The sequence below is a fragment of the Podarcis liolepis genome, assembly GCF_965112155.1.
Source record: "Podarcis liolepis genome assembly, chromosome: 9".
NCBI classification, from domain to species: Eukaryota; Metazoa; Chordata; class Lepidosauria; order Squamata; family Lacertidae; genus Podarcis; species Podarcis liolepis.
In genome coordinates, this window is record NC_139564.1 from 17,169,834 (window position 1) to 17,192,150 (window position 22,317).

The 22,317-nt window shown below is 41.3% G+C and overlaps 1 protein-coding gene across 8 annotated transcripts in view; it reads left to right on the plus strand.

The window, feature by feature from the left end:
- CCSER1 (coiled-coil serine rich protein 1) overlaps positions 1-22,317 on the plus strand; it is a 704,602-nt gene that overhangs the window by 341,809 nt on the left and 340,476 nt on the right. For all 8 annotated transcript variants that reach the window (XR_014515539.1, XM_083458653.1, XM_083458656.1 and 5 more), the window contains one exon: positions 6,844-6,921. Coding sequence is in view for 7 of the 8 variants with exons in the window: in XM_083458653.1 (XP_083314779.1) it covers positions 6,844-6,921 (78 nt within the window). In the remaining variant the exon portion in view is untranslated. The remainder of the gene's footprint in view (positions 1-6,843; positions 6,922-22,317) is intronic.

Genomic DNA, 22,317 nt, shown 5'->3' on the forward strand with positions numbered 1-22,317 from the left:
GTGCTCCTGCCTTAGCAACCTCGCTGCCGCCTCACCTCTCTTCCTCCTTGAAGCAGCAGTGATGCAATTGACAAGAGATCAGGTGAGCGCTATCACCCCACCTCACTGTCCAGTGCACATCACTTGGGAAGACAGGCAAACTACAGTGGTACCTCGGGTTAAGTACTTAATTCGTTCTGGAGGTCCGTACTTAACCTGAAACTGTTCTTAACCTGAAGCACACCTTCAGCTAATGGGGCCTTCTGCTGCTGCCGCACCGCTGGAGCATGGTTTCTGTTCTCAATCTGAAGCAAAGTTCTTAACCTGAAGCACTATTTCTGGGTTAGCGGAGTCTGTAACCTGAAGCGTATGTAACCTGAAGCGTATGTAACCTGAAGTACCACTGTAATGTCAGTGTAGTGGAAGAAGTAAAGATCACCAGTGTTGAAGCAATGATTCTTCAACATCAACCTTGTTGGACTGGTCATGTTGTTCGAATGCCTGATTATCATCTTCCAAAGCAACTACTCTATTCCCAACTTAAGAATGGAAAGCGAAATACCAGTGGACAACAAAAGAGGTTTAAAGATCCTCTCAAGGCAAATCTAAAAAAAAAAAAAAAGTAGTATACAGTGGTGCCCCGCAAGACGAATGCCTCGCAAGACGAAAAACTCACTAGACGAAAGGGTTTTGCGGTTTTTGAGCTGCTTCGCAAGACGAATTTCCCTATGGGCTTGCTTCGCAAGACGAAAACGTCTTGCAAGTTTGTTTCCTTTTTCTTAACACCGTTAATACAGTTGTGACTTGATTTCGAGGAGCAACTCATAGAACGCGGTGTGGTAGCCTTTTTTGAGGTTTTTGGTGATTTTTGAAGCTTTTCCAAAACTTTTCCGACACCGTGCTTCGCAAGACGAAAAATTCGCTAGACGAAAAAATTCGCGGAACAAATTAATTTCGTCTTGCGAGGCACCACTGTAAGCACTGATGACTGGGAAAGATTGGCCTATGAACACTCCAATTAGAGAACAGCCTTTACCGAAGATATTGTGGACTTTGAATAAGCACGAATTCAGGGCAAAAAGGAGAAAAGAGCTAAGAGGAATACACGTTTTGCAAACCCTCACTGTGTCCCCTCACCTATGTCCCCACTGTGGAAGGACGTGTGGATCCAGAATTGGCCTCCACCGTCACTTACGGAATCACTGTTAAGAGCGTTTCCATGTTAGACAATCATACTTGGCTACGAGTGATCACCAAAGAAGAAGAAGAAGTAAGAACTGCATCACTGATTTCTCCCAGGGCATTTCCTGCCTTCAGACATTGCCAGAACAGTGTGAGAAGAAATCATAAGAAGATGGAGTTTGTCTTGGGAAGCAGCTTGTTTCAGCTAGGACAGGACTTTGGGGGCAGGCATCTTGGCCCTGTTCAACATGATAAACAGCAGGAACCCTAAATGCATCAGGGCTACCTTACCACATTTAGGAGTAAATAAAGTGAAGTAATATGCATTTCCAGCTACAAAGATATGCCTCCAAAAGTCCAGTCATAAAATTACCAAACATCACCACTGTTTTGCTTCGTAGTCACTTTCTTATATCCTCAGTAAGTCTGTCTGTGTGTTCTATAAACATATAACAGTTGTGGCTAGTAAAAAGCTAATTGATTCTAGCACGAGAGCTTCTATAAATAGCTCAATTGCTTATCCAGGCATTATGGTATTTTTGAGTGGAAATACATGGGTTTCCTGAGCATGTGGCAAAAAGTGACATCTATGCCTTTTCGAATTAATCCTGTCCGTCACTGTCGGCTTCTAAATGTAACAGTGTTTTACAGCAATCCAATAGTGTCTCTGACTAACTGATTATGTTTATTAAAAACACATCAGTCACTTTTTCTCCAAATGGTAACTCCTACACTGAGTTATCAATAATAATTTATAAGCAATGTAAATTAGAGCCTGGTTAGCTTCCTACTGATCTTTATTTTATTATTTTCAGTTCAACATAGCTGAAAACACGTTTGATTCCAGAAGAAATGTTTGATACACATTCGCTCAACATGCACCTGTTGTTTAGTGCTAATTTCTCCTGTGCTCTACATTAAGTCATTAGCTCATGCCAGAAATTTTAAGCATAACGATCATTTAAAAGGATTGTCCCACTCTAGGTGGCTTACTTAAATCAGCTATGATGCCAAGATAGGTCTTGATTCAGTTTTCCCCAAAGAAGTTTGATTGGTGTCTGCTTTAAAAGAGATCCAAAGCACTAGTCTATAGTGCTCGGAGCCATCCCCAATTCCCTATAATAATTAGAGTCGCCTCTGGGCAGTTCACATTTATTCCATCAGTGGAAGGTCTGTAATGGAGCCTACCTCTCCTTTGTAAGGCACAAGAAGTACACATTAGTCATTTTGTGTGTGTGTGTTGCATTAGCCACCAGCCATTACCGCAAACCACCATCACATAAATCAAAACTATAAGCCTGGCAATTTAAATGAAGGAAGATGTTTTGCACCTGCACAGCTCCTGGGTCTTGGAGACCAGTGAGATCTTCTGCTTCTGCTATGATCTTGGAGCCGGGGCGGGGGGGGAGTCTGAAGCTGCCACCTCCATACCAGCAAGAACTACATAGTGAAGGAAATAATATTGATTAGTTGCTTTAAGTTTATTATTCATTTTGTTGTGCTTCTTTTTTTCGAGAAATGGCCACAAATGTGAACTGTGTAGTAACAAAAGGAACAATACAAGAAACATAATATATATATTTTTTTAAAAAAGCATAGACATGAATAAAATATCCTACAATTTCAGAAGGCATCCTAAAAATGCACAGAATCCTTGAAAAATGCACACAAAATGAGTTGTGCTTCCCCAAATGATAACAGGGCCTCCTCTTCTGGCCTCTAGCTGTGGATAGGTTGTTATTGGCAGAGGCAGTCTCTAGCCACACACCATGCATTTAAAGCTCATGACTTTCCCCAAATAATACTGGGGACTGTGTTGTGCCCCTCAGAGAGCTACAATTCCCAGCACCCTTCACTAACTATGGTTGCCAGGATCCTATGGGGGAAGCCATGTGCTTTAAATGTATGTCAGGATTATGACGTGAGTCCCAAGTTGTTGCCAGGAGTTTGGGCAGCGTGGCACAAGTCAAATGCAAAGCATAAGATTACACCACCCTCTAAAGGAGGGGTGGGGAGGCTTCCCTCCTCTCCCCTGTTGCCATATCCCCACACTACCCCAGTGCACAGATCATCACAAATTCAAGCGGATTTCCTCTCTCACCTCTCCCCCCACACATCCCATGCCATCTCCAAATCTGCAATGAGAAAGACAGCTATCTCTTGCCAGAGGTCTGAACTGACCACTTACAGAAGGGTCCCTCCCACCTCGCCTTCCTTTCTCTACCCATTTTAGATGCCCGTCCCATTCTTCCCACCTTGCCCTCCCTCCAAGCTCCTCTCTCCATCTGCATGGAATTAAGCGAAAGGGTACATATTTTCCATCCCTGTTATATGGTGCCAAGGAGTCTTAAGTAGGGATTCACAGCAGCTGGGCTTTGACAGCTTCCTTCTTATCTCAACAACAATCTTTTCCCGCTGCAACCATGGCAAACAGGCTGGGCTGCAGTGCCAGCATACCTGAGCCCTCAGCTACCCCCCAAAAGACCAAGCCCTATCCGTTGGGCCCTATTCATTGATTTATATATACATATATCCTGCTCTTCTAGTGTCTATATACTTACTTACAGTGGCTTGCAATAATTTTAAATTAGTCAATTACCTTTCGTAAGCCACCTTGGGACTAACTTTAAATAAAGATTTGCATTATTTTAGGGTCTTCCTAAAGCTATTCAGGCTTGCAGCTGTGAAGATGTATGTTAATGCAATAGATAGCTATTACTATTTCCTCTTACATTTTTGTACTGGAAATTGTTTCTTTATACATATGTGTGGGGAACAATCTGCTGAGACCAGTATTCAGCCTGGGTGGGCTGCAGGTGGGTGGGAAAAATGGTGCAAGATGCCAGACTCTACCTGATGGCTCTTAAGTCTCAAAGCAAGTCAAGGGGGGGGGGAGAAGAAGAAGAAGAAGAAGAAGAAGAAGAAGAAGAAGAAGAAGAAGAAGAGGAGAAGACTTGGAAGAAGATGTCAGTGGCATACTGAGGGAAGATAAAGGAAGTGGTGGGTTAACTCCTTCCTCCATGATAAGCAGGTCTTCTGTGTGGGAAGTGGAAAAGTGACTGCAATCTGTGTGCCTGGTGGTCTTCATTTTATTGGCAAAGAACAGCTGCTCTACACTTTGAGGCGTCTGGACACCTGGGACTGCAAAAATGTGTTGCAAGTTTTATGCTGCATTGTGATAAGGTTGAAATAAGTGTAATATACTTTTGAGTAAGAATCAGTGCTGAAAACCTTGCATCTGAATATAAATTTTATAGCACATTCCAGAATACCTGGTGTGTGTATTTCTGTGCTCTTGTACTCTGTCTCTCTGTATATCTATAATTATATATCTCTATATATTACTCTGTGTTTACCTTTATACCACACTGCTGTACTGCAAATTTATGTGTAGGCATGCACTCATGCATATAATATATACATTTTCTTCTGTTTTCATTTTTCAAGTTTGGGATTGAACTTCTTATATATTTCTGTTTGCCAGGAGTAATGTCCCTGCGTTTTAAGACAAGAAAGAAATGTAGAGTAGAGGTTATTCAGAACAGAATTAACTTGCTTAGGTTGCCATGTATTTCACTAAAGCTTTAATGAGCCATTTTGCACGTTTTAAATGTTGTGACTGCAATTATTCTCACTGCTTCATCTACTCTCCAAAGGACTTTTGTAATTTCAGTATGGAACCACTTTTGACAGGTCATTTTAACTTATTTAGCTATGGAGGCTTCAAGTCTGAATTTTGTATTACTTAAATATGTTCTCAATGAATGTCAGCATGTTAGACATTTGCACGTGATATTTAGCTCCTGCACAGAATTAAGGGTTCTTGCACCAGGCTATGGATGACACCCTTCTCTGTGAATATTGGGCAACTTACAATTTTATTGGTCGTTGCCCAGATCCTTCTGTAGCATATTATGCATAGAAAAACGAATAGATATCACAAATCATTTGCTGTGTAGTGTTTTATTAACAAGTGCATTACTTTGCAAACCTTAAGGTGTTTACTGTGGAGTTGTCCCATAAGCTTTCATGAAGAAATTCTTATCAAGATCAGTATGGTTATAAGTTACCATTGATCAGGTCCCAGTACTCAGCAGATGTGTTTAAATGTATCCATGAAAATGGAACGACCCCATTTCCTAACTATCCCAAAAAGCCCATACAAAACTTGCATGGTATACAAATGAGAGGATTTCTCCCTGCACTAAAATAAATATATGGCACAAGAACGCAAGAGAATTGTGACTGGCTCTTTTACTGTTCCTTAAAAAGTCTAACATTCTGAAATATTTATTCAGTCATATCCCATCTGCTTGCTGTACTCAACTTCCAGGCTGTGAACTTATATTGAACTAAATGACCAACAATACAGTTGAAGCAATCACCCTGAAAATAAGTTGGAAATGCACTTCCTCTCTTTAAATAGCTATAAAATACACAGATTGTCTTCTCCTTTCTTTAGTTATCAGGATTTATTTGTTCTCTTGCTTCTAATATCCACTGAAGATATTTTCTGCCAGTATTAACTTCTTGGATCAATAATTTTTGATGGCAATCTTGAGGGAAGTTGGTGTCTGGCAGCTATCATAGCACTGTAGTCTCTTGTTGAAAAGCAGTTACCACAAACAAAATTGGCTCTATCTTTGGGAGTGATGTTCACAAGACTGCACATATTTTATAGTACAATTATCTAGGGTGGCTGTCGTGCCCTCTCTGTTTAGAAAAATAGGGTCACAGCTTGAACAATCCAGTTTTATGAGTTGGAGCGAGAGGCAATAAGTTTTCACATACAGTTTATATCAGGGATGCAGAACCTGTGACCCTCCAGTTGTTACTGGACTACAACTCCCATAATTCCTGACCTTTGACTATGCTGGCTGGGCATAGTGGGAGCTGGGGTCCAACAACCTCTAAAGGAGCACAGGCTTCCCATCCTTGGTTTCTATTTTCTGAAAGAGTGGGGAACTGCTGATATACTCAGATATACTGTACAGTGTGTGATCTACCATCCACATCTTGTGCTTGACACTGCCAGCCAGGCCGCAAATTAAAACATCAGGCCTGATGCTTGTCAGTCATCCCCCTTATACCCCCACAAGTAAGAAGCAGGATCCTGAAGTTTGCTCTCGTTCCATATATTACATTTATATATTTTTATATTATATTGTTGTGAGGTGGGGGAGGGGGGAGTAGGCAGTTTGCCAAGACCCTTCCAACCCTTGGATCCAGCAAGTGTTAAAATATAAGCCAGGCTAGCTTCCTGATGAGGTGATTGCCTGGGTGATGGGCCATTAAGGGGAACAAAATGTTTCTATTGTATTTGCTAAAGGTGCTTATTAGCTTGTGTTTTTCAGTACTTAACTTTGAAGATCTTAGGCTGCAATCCTAACCCTACTTAAGTGGGAGCAAAACCCACTGAATTCAATAGGACTTACCTCTGAGTAGATATGGTTAGGATAGTGTTGCTCCTTATTTGCTACTCCAGATGGTGTTAAAATGCACCAAGAAAAATGCTCAAAGTAGAATGCTTGCTTCGGTTACAGGTTTTTGTATCATTATTCATTTTCTCTTCATTGTAATAGATGGGGTGCTCTCCTGGTCAAAGTACCACAGCTACACCAAGCACTTAAACAGTGGATTTGTCACAGGCTAATCTAGATTTTATTTTGCTTTTTATTGTAGAGTGCAGATATGAGTCCTGCAAGCAGTACCAACTCGCTTCCTGTCAGCCCACTTACTGAAGAACCGTTGCCATTCAAGGTAAATAGCTTTCATCAAGAGTCAATGATACTTGGGGTATTTGACTTAAACAGGTGCATGCTTCCAAGTACCCTGGCTATAATTGCATGCTTGCAAAAATCATGAGGAGTTGACTGATATACAGAACGGCAAAGGATATCCTGGAAGCAGACTTGCACTCTTCGTGAGACATTAATGTTAGGCAAAACTTTAAGCCCTGTTTAAGACTCCAGGATCTTAAACCCTGGATCTCAATTTCCTTATGTTTGCTTTTAATCAGTATGTATTGGCATCTATTAAAACTTCTGTTTGCCTGATCAGCAAGCAGATGGGTGTGTGTGTATGGCTGTTGTGGTGAGGCATCTATCCTTCTCTACACCCAGAGAGGAAGCTGCTTCTCTTATCTACAGGAATAGCTGCACCTTTTAAAACTACTGTGTGAGCAGAGACATCCTAATCAAAAACCTTTATTCTTCCTGATCAGCCAAACAGCCCTGGGTTATGTCTCCACTTTGTCAATAGGGCATGTTAGGTGAACATGGCATAATGCATGGCCCACAATTATTATTTTATGACATCTGCTGAAGCCATCATACTATCCAAAAGTACTTCTGTCACCCTGACGACATTTCTCTCTATTCCCTCTGGCACCAGGGTTGCTGCTTGCAGATGGGGTTTGCAAGTGGTTCAAGTCAAGTACAAACCTTATAGACCACAGTCCTCTTTATTTATTATTATTTATTTATTCCTTACATTTATTTATCCTCCAAGGATTTCAAGGTGGTGTACACGGTTCTCCTCTTCCCCATTTCATTCTCACAACAACCTTGGGAGATAGGTCAGGCTAAGAGATAATGACTGGCCGCACTTCATGACTGAGTGGGGATTCGAACCCTGCTCTCTCAGGTCCTAGCTCAACTCTCTAACCATTATGCCACACTGGCTCTCTTTGAAACACATTGCTCTGAAGTCACTCCTGTGCCATTGCCTGCTTTATCACTCCAGGTTCTGGATGACTTGGTGGTGACAGACTAGACTAGAGAATCTGTGGTCCTCCAGATGGCGTTGGACTACAGCTTTTATCTTCCCTGACAATTGTTCATGTTGACAAGCACCAATAGGAGTTGAAGTACAACAACATTCAGGGAGCCACAGATTCCCCATCCCTGCACTAAGCCGTCCCTTTGGGAATTTGACACTGATCCTTCTGGATGACTGCTTTTTTATACCTTCAATTTTAGGGTACTTGTTACCTTTCCAGCCATTGGGGCATGGACCTTACCACCTGAACCTAGGTACCTGACAGGCACATAGTATGCATGTATGTACAACCTAGGTTTCCCTTATCCCTCCATTCTTCCATCGTGGAACTCAAGGTGGCATGCCTTCTGTATGTTTGTTTAGCTTCATCTCAACTATGGTCCTCAAGTCAATGTCACGAATTTATATAAAGAGTGACTTTATATAAAGAATAACTTATGAGAAGGTGGTGATTTGTTGGCATCTGTTCGTTTGAAGAAGACTGAGAAGACAGGTGACAACTGTGTGTAGGCATACAGAGACACATTGTTGTATGCTCGTTTTAAAAAATAGCAGGATATTAAAAATAAAACCAGGGGTACATTTGTTTTGGCTTTTGAAGGGAAGACTTCTAGCTTTCCTGTGGAACTCATGTAAACATTGAGGTCAGGCTCAGGGGAGATTCATGTGCAACTCCCAGCCAGCACTGTTGAGGGCAAATAAAAGTAATATAAAATGCAACCATTTCTGTTATTGCTTGCTGACTTGCTCCAGGAGAGAGCAACACTGATTCAGCAGTAACGTGACTGAGTGATTTCATATGCAAAAACCCTTTCCAAATACTGTCAGTCTATAATAGTGGTTTGTGATGACAGGGAATGTATTACTCTGGCCAATTTGATAGTCGTACTTCCCAACTTCCCGTGAAGTGAGCAGTAATGTTTAGATGTTTAATTTGATTTGTTTTGGGCGGTTCTGAGAAAAGCAATTGTCACTTAAGAACAGGGTAGAAAAATTGGGCCTCTGTGGGATAGTAAACTATGGTTTACTTTTGAATTTGAAATAAGTTATAGCTGTCGCTTTGGAATATCGGTTCTGACCTAAGGAAAAGGAGGTGCCCTTTCAATGTGTTTGCTGTACAAGTGTGGGTGGCACTGTGGTCTAAACCACTGAGCCTCTTGGGCTTGCCCATCGTCAGGTCAGCAGTTTGAAACCACACGACGGGATGAGCTCCTGTTCCTCTGTCCCAGCTCCTGCCAACCTAGCAGTTCAAAAGCACACCAGCGCGAGTAGATAAATAGGTACTGCTATGGCAGAAAGGTAGTGTTTCTGTGTGCCCTGGCTTCCATCACAGTGTCCTGTTGCATCAGAAGCAGTTAGTCATACTGGCCACATGACCCAGAAAAGCTAACTGCAGACAAACACTGGCTCCCTCAGTCTGAAAGCGAAGATGAGCGCCATAGTCGAATTCAGCTAGACTTAACTAGACTTAGCTTTACCTTTACCTGTACAAACTAACTTCATCACAGATGACCAGGCTTTCTAATAAAGCTTATATGGACAGGCAGTATGGGATTCATAGAGCATGTGAATTCTGGGACATCATATCTGAAATCCAAGGAGAGAGAAGTGTGTGTGTGTGTGTGTGTGAGAGAGAGAGAGAGAGAGAGAGAGAGAGAGAGAGGGAGAGAGGGAGAGAGGGAGAGATTTACTCTTCCTTTCATACATTACTTGTTTTTTCCTTACAAGAAAACCTGTTCAAACTTTTTACAGCATATTGATTAAGATTTGGTAGGAACCTGATACATTGCTTTATGGGCTGGGTCTATCAGCAGATAAATGGCCTTTCCCTCTCTAAAAGAAGAAAGGTACAGATGGCATTAGGAGGTGGGTTAAATAGCTTGCTCCTGATATAAAACGTACAGAGCAAATGTGCGGCTGAGGCATAGAGGGACAAAGGTCAGCTTTCATATCTATGAATAGCACTAAAGCTGTTGCTCTTGCACATTAGGCCTGAGGACTCAATCACAGGAAATTTGGAATTAAAATCACCACTGTGCCTCCTACTGTGCCATTTCCTCAGCAGCTCATAACATCCTCAGTATTGCTGCATACCCAGCTGCCATCTATAGGGGGTCCTTCAGGCTTTTTATGTGGCATTGTTTTTGACACTCAGTCTGAAATATTAAAAAAAATGACATGAGAGCAGTTTGGGGAGCACTCAGAGGCGGCTCCATCTCTAGCTCAGTGCAAGAGGTGCCAGCTGGGCTAAAATTTTATTGAATGAATTAACAGAGCATTTTTCTGTGACTTCAGGTGGTAGTAAAAATAAGAAAGCAGGGCGGGGGAGGGGCATGTCATGTTGTACATAATTAGCAGCAGCAGCAAATAGAGACTGAAGACTCGGCCTCACACTTAGCCTTTTCGAGGCGAGTCAATCAGAACTGTACACATTACTTGAAATGCAGTTGCACCATAGATTTGTGTAGCAGCAATGTGATATTGCCAGTTATATTTCCAGTTCCTTTCTTAATGACCTTAGCATGGAATTTGCCTTTTTCACAGCCACCACACACTAGGTTAACTTCTTCATCAAGCTAGCAAGGTCTCACTCCTGGTCTATCAATATTATATATGCACATACACAGTAAGTTATTTGACAGAAGTTATTTAACAACAAACAAAACACAAGCCAGATTCTGATGTTGGTTTTTCAGAGATTACAGTGGCCAAGGCTGGTTTGGTACTTCAATGAATATTAGCTTTATTTACCAAATTGATATTGAAATTGACAAAGCTTGTTCTGATATGGGGGAATTGGTAATTCTTTCCAGTTTTTGCTAAGTTTAGTTACTCTGTTCTCGCCTCAGTATTTGACTGTGCTGATGCTAATCCCCCAAATGAGAAACAACACAATTAATAAAAGGAGATAATCCTAAGAAAAAGTATGGAAGTCTGCTGATAAAGCTCTCTTTCATCAAAGAGATCCCCACTAGATTCTGTCTTTGTGGCGGTTGTAGCCAGGTTACCAGCTTCAAATAGCAACTTCTGAAAAGAATAATCTAGCAGCCAGGATCACTTGTAGTAGTGGGCCACATTATCCATTTGGAAAGAATCTTTCCCATCAAAAGGGAAAGAATCCATAATATGTTTGTTGGTTTGAGAAATGTTTACCCATGTTTCCACTAAAATAGCCTCAATGAGGATTTCTGATCAAATTAAAACTGTCTAGATAAGGAAACTGTAAACTGGGGTAAATATTATGTTACCCATTAGGTTTCAGAAAGAAAGAATACTTAACATTAATGAACTTTATGTGCCATTGAAATCAATGGATTTAAAGTGTATAGTTGAATGCTAAATTCAGCCTTACCAACATGGTGCCTTCCTGCTATTTTGGGTGACAAATCCCATCAGCCCCAGTTAATACCTTGGAGTTGTAGTCCCAGGCAGCAGGAGGGCACCAGGTTGGGGGTGGCTAGCTTAAGAAAATGAAGTAATTTCAGTAGAATTTAGTTGTGGATAATTTTTTTTTATTGATTTCATCCTACATCAGCTAAAGGTCTGTCTTATCAGTGCATTCTGCGAATGTACAAAAACAATGCAGTGCATTCTTGGTACATTAATTGCAGACAGAAAGCATAATATTAAACTTGTTTTTCTGTATTACAGTGTTACAACACCACACATACACACACATGATTTTTCCTGAACAAGGTATTACAATAAATGAAAGGCATACATAAAGTCAGAAGAGTATGCATAATTTCTCCAGTAATCAATAAAAGTAGACCAATTTTCCTTTCAAAAAATAAAATAATACTTTTTGTTCTCTTTCTTTGCCTTGAGTATAATTAGTAAGTTTTGACATCACCGTCAAGCAGTTTATTTTCCCATTCAGAAGCCGACAGAAAATTATTTCCAGCATCTAGCATAACAGACTGTGGCTGTAACAGCCATGTATGATATCATCTCCTGATATAGTATGCAGTGTTCTTAGCATCCATCAAGAGAAAAAAATTAGGAACTGAACTCAATTTCTCCTTCATTATTCCCCCCCCCCAGTAAATGCATTGTTTTTTTTCCTTAGTAGTGCCAAAGATCCACCATAACTCTTCTTTTCTCCGCCCCCCCCCCTCACACACACAGAGAGAGGGAGAGAGAGAGAGAGGGAGTGAGGACACACCCAGCCACACACACCCACACCTACACCCCTACACACCTTTCCAGAATGCATTCCTATGGTCCCCAGGAGTTTGTCATAGAAGCCATAGGATTTAAAAATAAAAAAAAATTGAGGAGGGAACTCTCCCTCTGAAGGGGTGGGGTGGAGTCTGACCTCACAAGTCTCCTGCCTGCAGCTATGACAAGGTCCACTGTTGGTGCTTCCCTGGCCCAGGAACTTTGGCCCAACTTACAAACATAAAAACAAAATGGCTCCTAAAAATATACATAGCATCATGTGAAGAAGGCTGAGCACTCTGGGGGAGGCGGCCGTTGAAGCTATGATGTATGATGCCCACCAGGCCCCCACCCAGCCCATTTCCAACAAAGATGGAAGGGGCCGAAGGCATGTTGACCCACCTGCCTGCCAGCGTGAGCTCAGCCAGGCTTTGTATTTGGTAGTTTGTCTGCATTTGATTCTCCATTTCCTGACTCAGTCGGATTGTTCTGCCCATGTTCTAGGCACCCTACTAAGATCTGTGGGTATAATATACTACCTGTGCACAACTTTAGGACAGGTCTCCCTGAAGTTGGTATATAAAATGAAAAAAGTTACATTCCTTCTGTATGCATTCTTAGATGTCCTGAAGTTTGAAGAAATGTGGTTTTGGTTGGTCTTGTTTTGGTTTTGCTGAGTGTTCAAGACTATTTCTTAAGAAGGATACTGGAGAAAGGGGCAGAAATGTAATTCCACTTTAAGTCATGTCAGAAACTCTGCATTAGAACTTTTGTATTTTAGAACATAGAGGAATTAGTAAAATGAAGATCAGCATGCATGTGGCAATAGGTGGGCAGGAGACAAAGGACCCATAACAGAGGTAGCATACTAAGAGAGAAGAGCCAAATATTGTTTCTGCCTGCCTGCTTCTGATTTATGAACTTCCAGCATATTATGGTTAATACACATTTGGCTTTCCTCAATCCCAGTTTCATCATCAATCGTTATTCTGTGCTTGCCTTTCCAGTCTGGATTGGGGATCATCAGTAGCTTTATTGTTTTCTTTTGCCATCCCTGCTGTATGAGGATGAATGCAAGATTTGTTTGCAAAAAAATGAAAAAGGTAATTTGTTATCGTGACAAGACAAACAGAATTATCTTTCCATAAATTAAAATGAAATTATTATTGGATTTTATCTCTTTATAAAGCAGTCTGTGCCTCTCATTCAGAGAGGTCCTTGGAGTAAATGGGAATTAATTGGAAAAAAATTACTGAATATTATGAAGCTGTCACTTCAGCTTTCTAGATCAGCACTGCAGATATTAGAGATGCTGGGTGCATACCAACCATGCAGATGATTTCAGCATATAAATTTTGAGGCGGGAAGTTGATCAGCATCCATATTTATTTACTCTGCAAGGGCCTGCCACTCTTTTGCCTTGAAGATCATGCTTTCTTGAGGTTTTGCCATGTCCTTGCATAGAAATGAAGCAGTATTATCCTGCTTTTGAAAACAAACTAGTGCACTAACAGGTTGGTTATTCAACATGGATATTGATTATTTTTTTAAGCATAGATAGTTTAGATTTAGATGCTTTTAGATGTTTTAATTGTTTTCTCTCTTGTGTGTTTGCCGCCCTGGGCACCTTCAGGACGAAGGGTAGGGATATAGATTTAATAGTAAATAAATAACAAATGAGATGCTTTTTAGAAAATTAGGAGTAAAAACAGCCATGAATAGTAGGCAGATGAGCCCTGGAGATGTGAAGAATGAAATGGCAACATTGATTCTTGCTGGTTCCTGAGAATTCTGGGTGCTTGCTTTTCCAGGAACAGCAATGAGAGAGGGAAAGGGTTGTGCGGCTGGAAAACAGGACCAAATGATGTCAGCTAGTAAGCTCTGGGATGCTGAGCAGTCAGTCAGCTTCCTGTGATGGAGTTTGCCCCATGCTAGTTCTGGCCCCATGAAGCTAAATGTGACGCTACCCTTGTGCAAAAGCAGCTGGGACTAGGAGGAAGAGGAAGCCCAAGAACAAGGAAAGGAAAAATGGTAACATCTGCCCTGTGAGAAGGGGCATCGTTTCCAAGACTAGCTGACTTCAGCCAGTGAGCCATGGGCACTTCATGGAGCAGTGACAGCAAGGCTTCCTTCCTGTTTTATCCCCACAGATGATTGACTATTGCTTCCTGATGTGAGAGGGCAGGAACTGGAGGACAGGTTTACATGTGTGGCAGGCCAGAAGTGGTATAATTGCCTTATTCGCACAAGAGCTTGCTTGAGTGAGGGACATGTAGTAAGCTGAATGGGAGAGGTCACTTGGGCCTGTAGTGGCAGAGATGGATCAAGGCATAATGGGAGGTTCAACAGATTAATGCATTTTTCAGCTCTGGTACAAGGTAGGTTGAATAAATCTCCTGAAGGCTAGAAGGAGGAACAGCTTGCTTTATGGTTATATGAGAGCGATGCAACTCTGCAATAAGTAGCAAGCATGGGGCGATGTCTGTGACCAAAATTAAGTTACCTTATGTCCTATATATGTTGTTGGACAACAACCTTCAACTTTCCCGACCTTTGGATATACTTATTGGGGCTGCTGTGAGTTCCAGTCCAACAATACTTGGAGGGAACCACATTGGCAACCCCTGCTAGGAACAGGTGAATTGGCATAGTGTTGGATTTTTACTTTTATAAAAGATGGATCTGATGTATCATCTCTATGCCAGCTCCATCTTATAATCAGTCTCCCTCCATCCTGAAGATAACGGAGCTTTCAGCAGACTGACAGGTTATATTATGGGTAACATGATGTTTTAGTTCTACTTAATTTCATGCATATGAGGAATCATGACTGGCTGACAGCTTCAATGAATCCAGAAAGCACTGCCTTAAGTGACGTTTTGCATAAGGAAAAAAAAAGGAATAATAAAGTTGATTATAGGCAAGCAGAACTAATGAATGTAAAATGGAGACCAGAAGAACCAGCCACCTCCTCTCTGATTCTGATATTGTGGCTGTTTCTTTTTTCTTTTTAAATTTTGCCTACCTAACCTACTCACATTTTCGAACAGTAATATCTAAAGGGGCCATAAGATAAAATGTAAACTATTGTTTTCCTGAGTATGCTGTTGGTGGTGTTAATGTTGGAAATTACTGACTTGCTACGGAAATTTTGTCTAAATTTTTAAATAATTTGGGGGTCTCTTCTGACACAAAACTTGGGATGAATTTTGAAGGGAGCCATCCTTTATTATTATTAGTAGTAGTAGTAGTAGTAGTAGTAATAGTAGTAGTAATAGTTGTTGTAGTAGTAGTAGTAGTAGTTGTAGTAGTAGTAGTAGTATTCAGCTAATTTTTTTTCCAGAGGAGAGCCATTGAAATAATGGCCATGGCTAACTTAGGTCCATCAATTTCACTGAACCTACGCTGAGTAAATCTTAGTTGAATACAACTCTGTAATACAACTGTCTAATGAACACTTACCCAAGCAGTGCACAATATATGATTCTAAAAGCAAAAATTAAAATAAAGATTAGAAATCACGCCCCCCCTTTTTTTAAAAAAGCTACCAAATGCAAAGCAAAACATTTTTATCTGCCTTTAGAATGAAAGCAGAGACATCAGTTCATCTTCCCTCTGGGAAACAGCCAGCTATCATCTTTGAGTCTAGAGATTCCTAAAAACAGCAAAGTGTGTGCTGGTTTTACTTTTCTAGTTTATGGATGGAAAGGGGACAACACCATGCTATTGCGCTAATGATTTGAAAGAGCAAACTAAGGCACTTGCTTCCATTAGGGAAGGTGGCTTTTGTTCCACACCAAAACCCGTTGGGAATATCACCATTGCCCATTTTCACCATGAGAGTACTCCACGGAAAGCTTTTGTCTGTGAATAAGGGAAGGAGTAAAGGAGTAAATTATTGCTATATCAATTCTCTGAGGGTTCTATTATCTGGAACAAGGGAGCTCTGTGGCATTCTTTTGTACTGAGTTCTCAGGAGAGAGGAAACAGACTGTTCTAAGCTAGCCACTGGCACCCTTGGAAACCCTTTTTTCCAGGTATCAAGGGAGATTTGTCATAAAGCCCCCTAGAGCCTTCCCATTGCCCCCAAGGGTTTGTATACTTCTGGCAGCTTTCCAGCAACTATTCTAAGGGCTTTTCTCTCTGTGTGTGTGTGCTTCACATTTACAGTTTCAACATGGTTCCTGTTCTTACTAGTAGCTACATAAATTGGCCTTTGAATAAAAATCTGTTGTATTCTGTACAATAATATCCATTGCAGTTGGGGTTTTTTAAGGTTAAAAAAGCAAGAGAAGAAATTGGTTGTTAAAATATATATTTGAGGTGTGGAAGGTTGCTTATTAGTTTCTACCTGTATGCATGCTAATGCAGGGACTTTATATTGGTAGCAGAGCAGTCCTACAACAGGGGAAGGGGAGAGAAGAGACTATGAGGTGCAGGAACTGCAAAATCTATAGCCCTGCCAATTTCAACCAGTCACAGCAGATTTGTGCTGTGTGGGTGTGTGGAGGGAAAACAAGTACTGCAACTTCAGTATTGACATACTGCAACCCACCCACCCCCAACAGCAGGAGGGTTTTGGATCTGACATATCCAAAGAGTCCACTGATCCATTCTGGGATGCCCCCTTTTCATTATTACCACCTATGGCAGAGTGACAAGGGCAATGGAGGTTTCCACACCTGCAAGGCAAAGCTTGTGAGAGTGGACTTCCCTCTTTGCAGGGAGAGAAGGAGATCCATTATATGCTCTGGTCCTTGGTATGCTGTTCTGTGGACCATGGGATTGACTTCAAAGTAGCGCTAAGAAGATTGCTCTGTCAGCACAAGCATTTACCTGATGGAATGATCTCTGTTCTCTTCCATCTGCACACTTAGGGTTTTCCTGATCTCGCTGAGATTTAAGAAGGGGTGCACAGTGGGAGGAGCAGGGCCAGCCGAAGACATTTTGGCACCTGAGGAGAACCACAAAACAGTGCCTTCCTCCCCACCAGGAAGAAGGGGGGAGTAAAGAGTGAAGCCAAGAACAATGGGGAATAACGATCAACATTGGGACTCGCTGCCTGTGTGGACCCTGCCACCTGGGGCCATCGCCTCACCTTGCTACATGAGTGGAGTGGTCCTGGGGATGAGAAGCAGGGAAGCCCCATTGTGCACAGCTACCCATCCCCTTGAGTTTTGTGTAAATTAGTGTGTAATAAATGTCCTCTTGCAGGGCCAACTTGAACAAAAGCTTTCCCAGTGATTATGATGTTAGGAACGGTTCTCTATGGTGGTTGTATTGCATAAGGATACCTGTGGGGTTTTCGGTCATGCTATCTGGTTCAGAGACTCTTGATTTCATATTTGATGCTACAAAAACTAAATCAATTTCCATCTAGCAATGTAATCACTCTGTTATGGGAAGGGTGACTGCATACCCTCTGCCATTTAGTTGACCTAAGAAATAAGCTGCCTTTCAGGTTCTCCTCTAAAACATGAAAGCTGCTCCTCAATTAATGGGAGGGTAGTGCAGATCTGGAATTGTTTTCATGAACTTCACGCTGCCTTTTGAACTGTGTACATTTTAGATGTGCTGCCCTATGTAAATTAATAGGCTTATCATAAAATAGAAGAGGCTAAAATAGGTCAAACATGTGGGTGGATATGTTGCATTTGTTTACATGAAACAAAGTAAAGTACCGAAGAACCCTACTTCGGGTCACTGTTCTGGCAAGAGCAAAATGCACGCACAGCCCAGTCCTCAGTGACCTAAATCTCACTGGAAGGTATTCCCCAGGGTTTCTTGAAACACACATACCCTCCACAACACTTCATCTGTCACAGTTTAAAAAATGTTGCTACTGCCCTCATGTTTTAGATTCATTATTCCATTTTTTAAAAAGAGGGTGGATAAGTCCCTTTTGAGAAATGGTGTTGACTTGGTGATCTTTGTGATACTTTCTGTGTGCATTGTTGTGTGATCCTGTGAAGTCATGACATCTATCAGTCTTCCGAATCACTGCAACTGTTAGGTAGTTAATACATGAATGGAAGGTTCATTTCCTGCACTTATTATCTATGTCAAACAGGGAGTAGCAGTTGCAATAATCCTGTCATCTTCATCAGCCATTGATGATTTTATCTTAAGGATGGGAGTTTTGAGGATCATGCAAATGGGATTAAGAGCTTCCCTGCTGGTTTCAGGAAGATGTCTAGTCCAAGTGCATTAAAACAGTAGCAGAATTATTTAAACAGATTTTGACGTCACATTTAATAGTCTTCCCAAAGTAATTAGATAGTTATGACATTATGCATCTGTCAGGCCAATGCATGGCAATGGCTGCCGAAAGAAGGAAGCTCCTATGGGACAAGATAAATATTTGATGAACAACATGACCACCTTTATTTTCACTAGTAAAATCAATCTGCTTCAGTCTTCATATGCTTGCCACTGCAGGCAGTTTTGAAACATGCTAGCATGGTTGTTCTATCATATATTCTGCGCCATTATGGAGGGCAATAACATTTATTTAAGTTATTTATATCCTGGCTTTTAGGGTACAAACATTCAGAGGTCAGGTTACAACAACCAAAAGGGACAATATGTGCTAAAACCCCTATCATTTTTGTTGTGATGAGTGAGTTCAACGGCTTAGCAAGTGACATAAGAGGCCAATGAGATTTCTCCTGGCAAAATGAAACCTCGTTTCTGGTCAGGCTGCTTCGTCTCTACAACTATTCTCTTGAGTAAAGACCAAACTGCTATCATGACTGTCCATACCTGCCATACTTACAGTACATTATGGTTCACCAACTCACCTGCTTGTCATTAGGAAGGAGCTGTGACTCATACTTTGCATGCGAAAGTTCCCAGTCTCAAACTCTTCATCTCCAAGCAGAGGTCCTTGTTAGAAATCCCGGAGAGCTGCTGCCAGTCAGTGCAGACAGTACTAAGTTAGATGGACCAATGATCTGACTCAGTATAAAGCAGCTTCTTGTAATTATTAAGCCTGCTCAGCTTAGCCTCCTCATGCCCATTTCTCTGGTGATGGCAGCAGATAGCATTGCCCAGCATACAAGTCCCTCCAGACCACAAGCATTGTCATATTAACTTTTTAGGGTACTGCTTAGGTTTTAATACAATATTTGTATACCTGTATACAAAGGGCTGCCATTATCTTAATTTCTTCACATACCTAGTCCATACTTGGTGATGTACACACAGTGGTGGCTGGTGCCCATTGGGCTTAGTAGGGAGGCCAATGGAACCAATAAAAGGCAGAGCCAACTAATTCAGATTTTGTGCCCATCTTTCCCCCTGCTAAGTTCTACAAGCACAGCAGTGAGACTGAGGAGGAGGACTATCAGTGCCACCCCCTCAATTGGTTGTAAGAAAAAAGGGAGGCAGGTTTAGGCTGGCTGTGGGCAAGGCCTCATTTGTCCAAATATCCCAGTCTCCAATGTGGACACTGATTAAAACAAAAGGGGGGCACTCCAGCAGGTTTGCAATGTAATAAAGCATGGAATAAAAAGAAAACAAGCATGGAGAAAAGCATCAGGCTCCTAGTCCTCTTAATGAGAAAACTCAAGGCAATGGGTTTTTAAGAAGAAAGGATAGAGCCATTCCCTTGCACCACTTTATGAAGTAAGAGGACACATCAAATTCCCATTTATATCACACTCTTTTTGTATATTGGTCTAACACTGTACCTAACACTTATTTTTGCTTCAGGGGTTACTTAAAGGGTCAAAATAAATACAGATATTACATTGTAACTGTGAGATTCCTCTTGCTGATATTGATTCCTGCCACAAAAGCTACAGTTTCAGGTTAAGGAGGATCAAATCTCTGGGTTTATCTCATAATGATTGCCTGGCTATTGTGTTTATCTTGACAGAATCCTGGAATGCCCAGAGAACCACACTAAGAAAATCCATGTAGAATACACTATATAGTTTTTCACATCTAGTTTTCTTGCTGCTAGTGTTTTATTTGTTCATTTCAGAACATTTGTCTATATGAGCAAAAGCTCGGCGTGCTTTTAGACCAATTTCACTGAAATTTTTATTTATTTTGCCTGGGATCGGTAAGATTTCAGACCTTTCTATTTGAACAGTAGATCTCTGTGCCACATTACTAACTTAATTTGAAAGGCCTGACCCCAAAACTAAAGAACAAACATTATGGCTGTGCTATGCTATGCTAATCCCCATCTAGATTTAATGTTGAATCTCTGTGTTGTATCAAATCCAAGGAAAGTTTTGTTATACTTCATGCCATTTTCATCTCAATATGCACACATTCTTCCAGTAACTTATAGTGACTCATTTGCCATTCCATCGATACTGAAATAGGTACAATATAAAGTTATAAAACATTTATGAAGTCTAACTACTTGGAGCCAGTGCAGTGAAGCTCGTAAGAAAGAGTAATTCATCTTCTTTGTCTTTGGAGGATGAGCTGTTTTAAGGATCATGTCGAATTCAATAGACGTTGCCTGCATAATAAGACTGCACTATGATGAGTTGGATGAGTGCCCTATCAGTTGACTGTAAGCTGCCCTGTTTTGTCAAGTGCCTTACCTTCTCATCTGGATCTAAAGAAGATAACATAGCTGTAATTACATCATTCTCCAGAGGAGCAGAAAGCCACACAAGGATCTGATGGCTAAAAATGAAACCTCATCACCATTGTCCATGTGCCTAACATGGTTAGACACAGTACAAAAATTAAAAAGACAAGATACCATAGTGAAGGAAGCAAAGGGAGAAGGTGGTTCAAGTGGGAAAAATAAAGTAAAGGTTGAAAGATGTGCATAAAGGGGCACTCAAATGAAAATATAGGAGTCAGGTGTCATTTCAAAACAGGGGTCCAGATACAGCAAAAACAGAGATGACCGTGGAGTCATTTTTAGTAAAGAATCTTAAGATGGAGACGTGTGGAAACTATTGAAGTAAATGGTAAAAAGGCATAATATGTTGTGAACAAGTAAAAGAAAGATTTCAGACAAGCAGCAGCATTTCACAGGAACATAGGAATAAGTTAGACTTTTGATCCATCAAGTTCAGTATTGTCAACGCACACTGACAGCAGACAGAGGACTTTCACAACCCTACCTAGAGATGCCCTCAGTTGAACCTGAGACCTTATGCATGCAGAACAATTGCTCTAACCACTAAATGGCAACTCTTCCCTTTAATATGGGGCGTAGAACAATTCTATTTCTTTTACTGAGCAGTATGTTACCCTGCTTATACAGTATGCCTCTGATTACCAAATACTGAAGACAAATTACTATCACTACAAAGTCTTTGGCTTGTGAGGTTCAACCTGTTCGGCATGGGGTTGCACTCCTCCTAACTGAGTGGGCACACTGTTTGGGGGCACTATTATCACGAGGCAGAAGTGGCCTTGGTGGCATGGGATGCCTTCCCTCAGCTTCAGCTGGTTACCCAGCTACAACCTTCTCTGAACAGGGATAGCCTAGCTTCTGTTTATGCTCTTAACCTCTAGGCCAGATTACTGCAATGTGATATACGTAGGACTGCAGCTAGTGCAAAATTCATCAGGTACATTGCTAACTGGGACCAGGACATCTGAACATACTATACTGATGCTGGCCTGACTTCAGTGGCTGTCGATTGGATTCTGAACTCAGTTCAATTCAGTACAGTGGTACCTTGGGTTACATACGCTTCAGGTTACAGTCTCCTCTAACTCAGAAATAGTACCTTGGGTTAAGAACTTTGCTTCAGGATGAGAACAGAAATTGCGTTGCGGCAGCGGGAGGCCCCATTAGCTAAAGTGGTGCTTCAGGTTAAGAACAGTTTCAGGTTAAGAACGGACCTCCGGAACGAATTAAGTACGTAACCAGAGGTACCACTGTATGCTGGTTTTAACCTATAACTTAGCGACTGCATCACCCCACATGAATCTACCCAGACCCTGCATTCATCACCAGAGGCTTCCCAAAAGAGGTATAGCGGGTGGAAACATAATAACAGTTTTTTTGCGGTGGTGTTTCCATAACAGTAGAATTATCTTTTTGGAGAGATGTGCCTGAATCCATCATTATAAACGTTTAGGCACCAAATGTTGTTGTTCCTATGTACCAAGACATTTAGTTTTTAATTGGGATCATATGGTATGATGATACCCTAGCCTGTTGTAGGGTTCATCTTTAAGTAGAGTAGGAGCCATTATTTTATTTTCATTTTGCAGGATGAGCACATT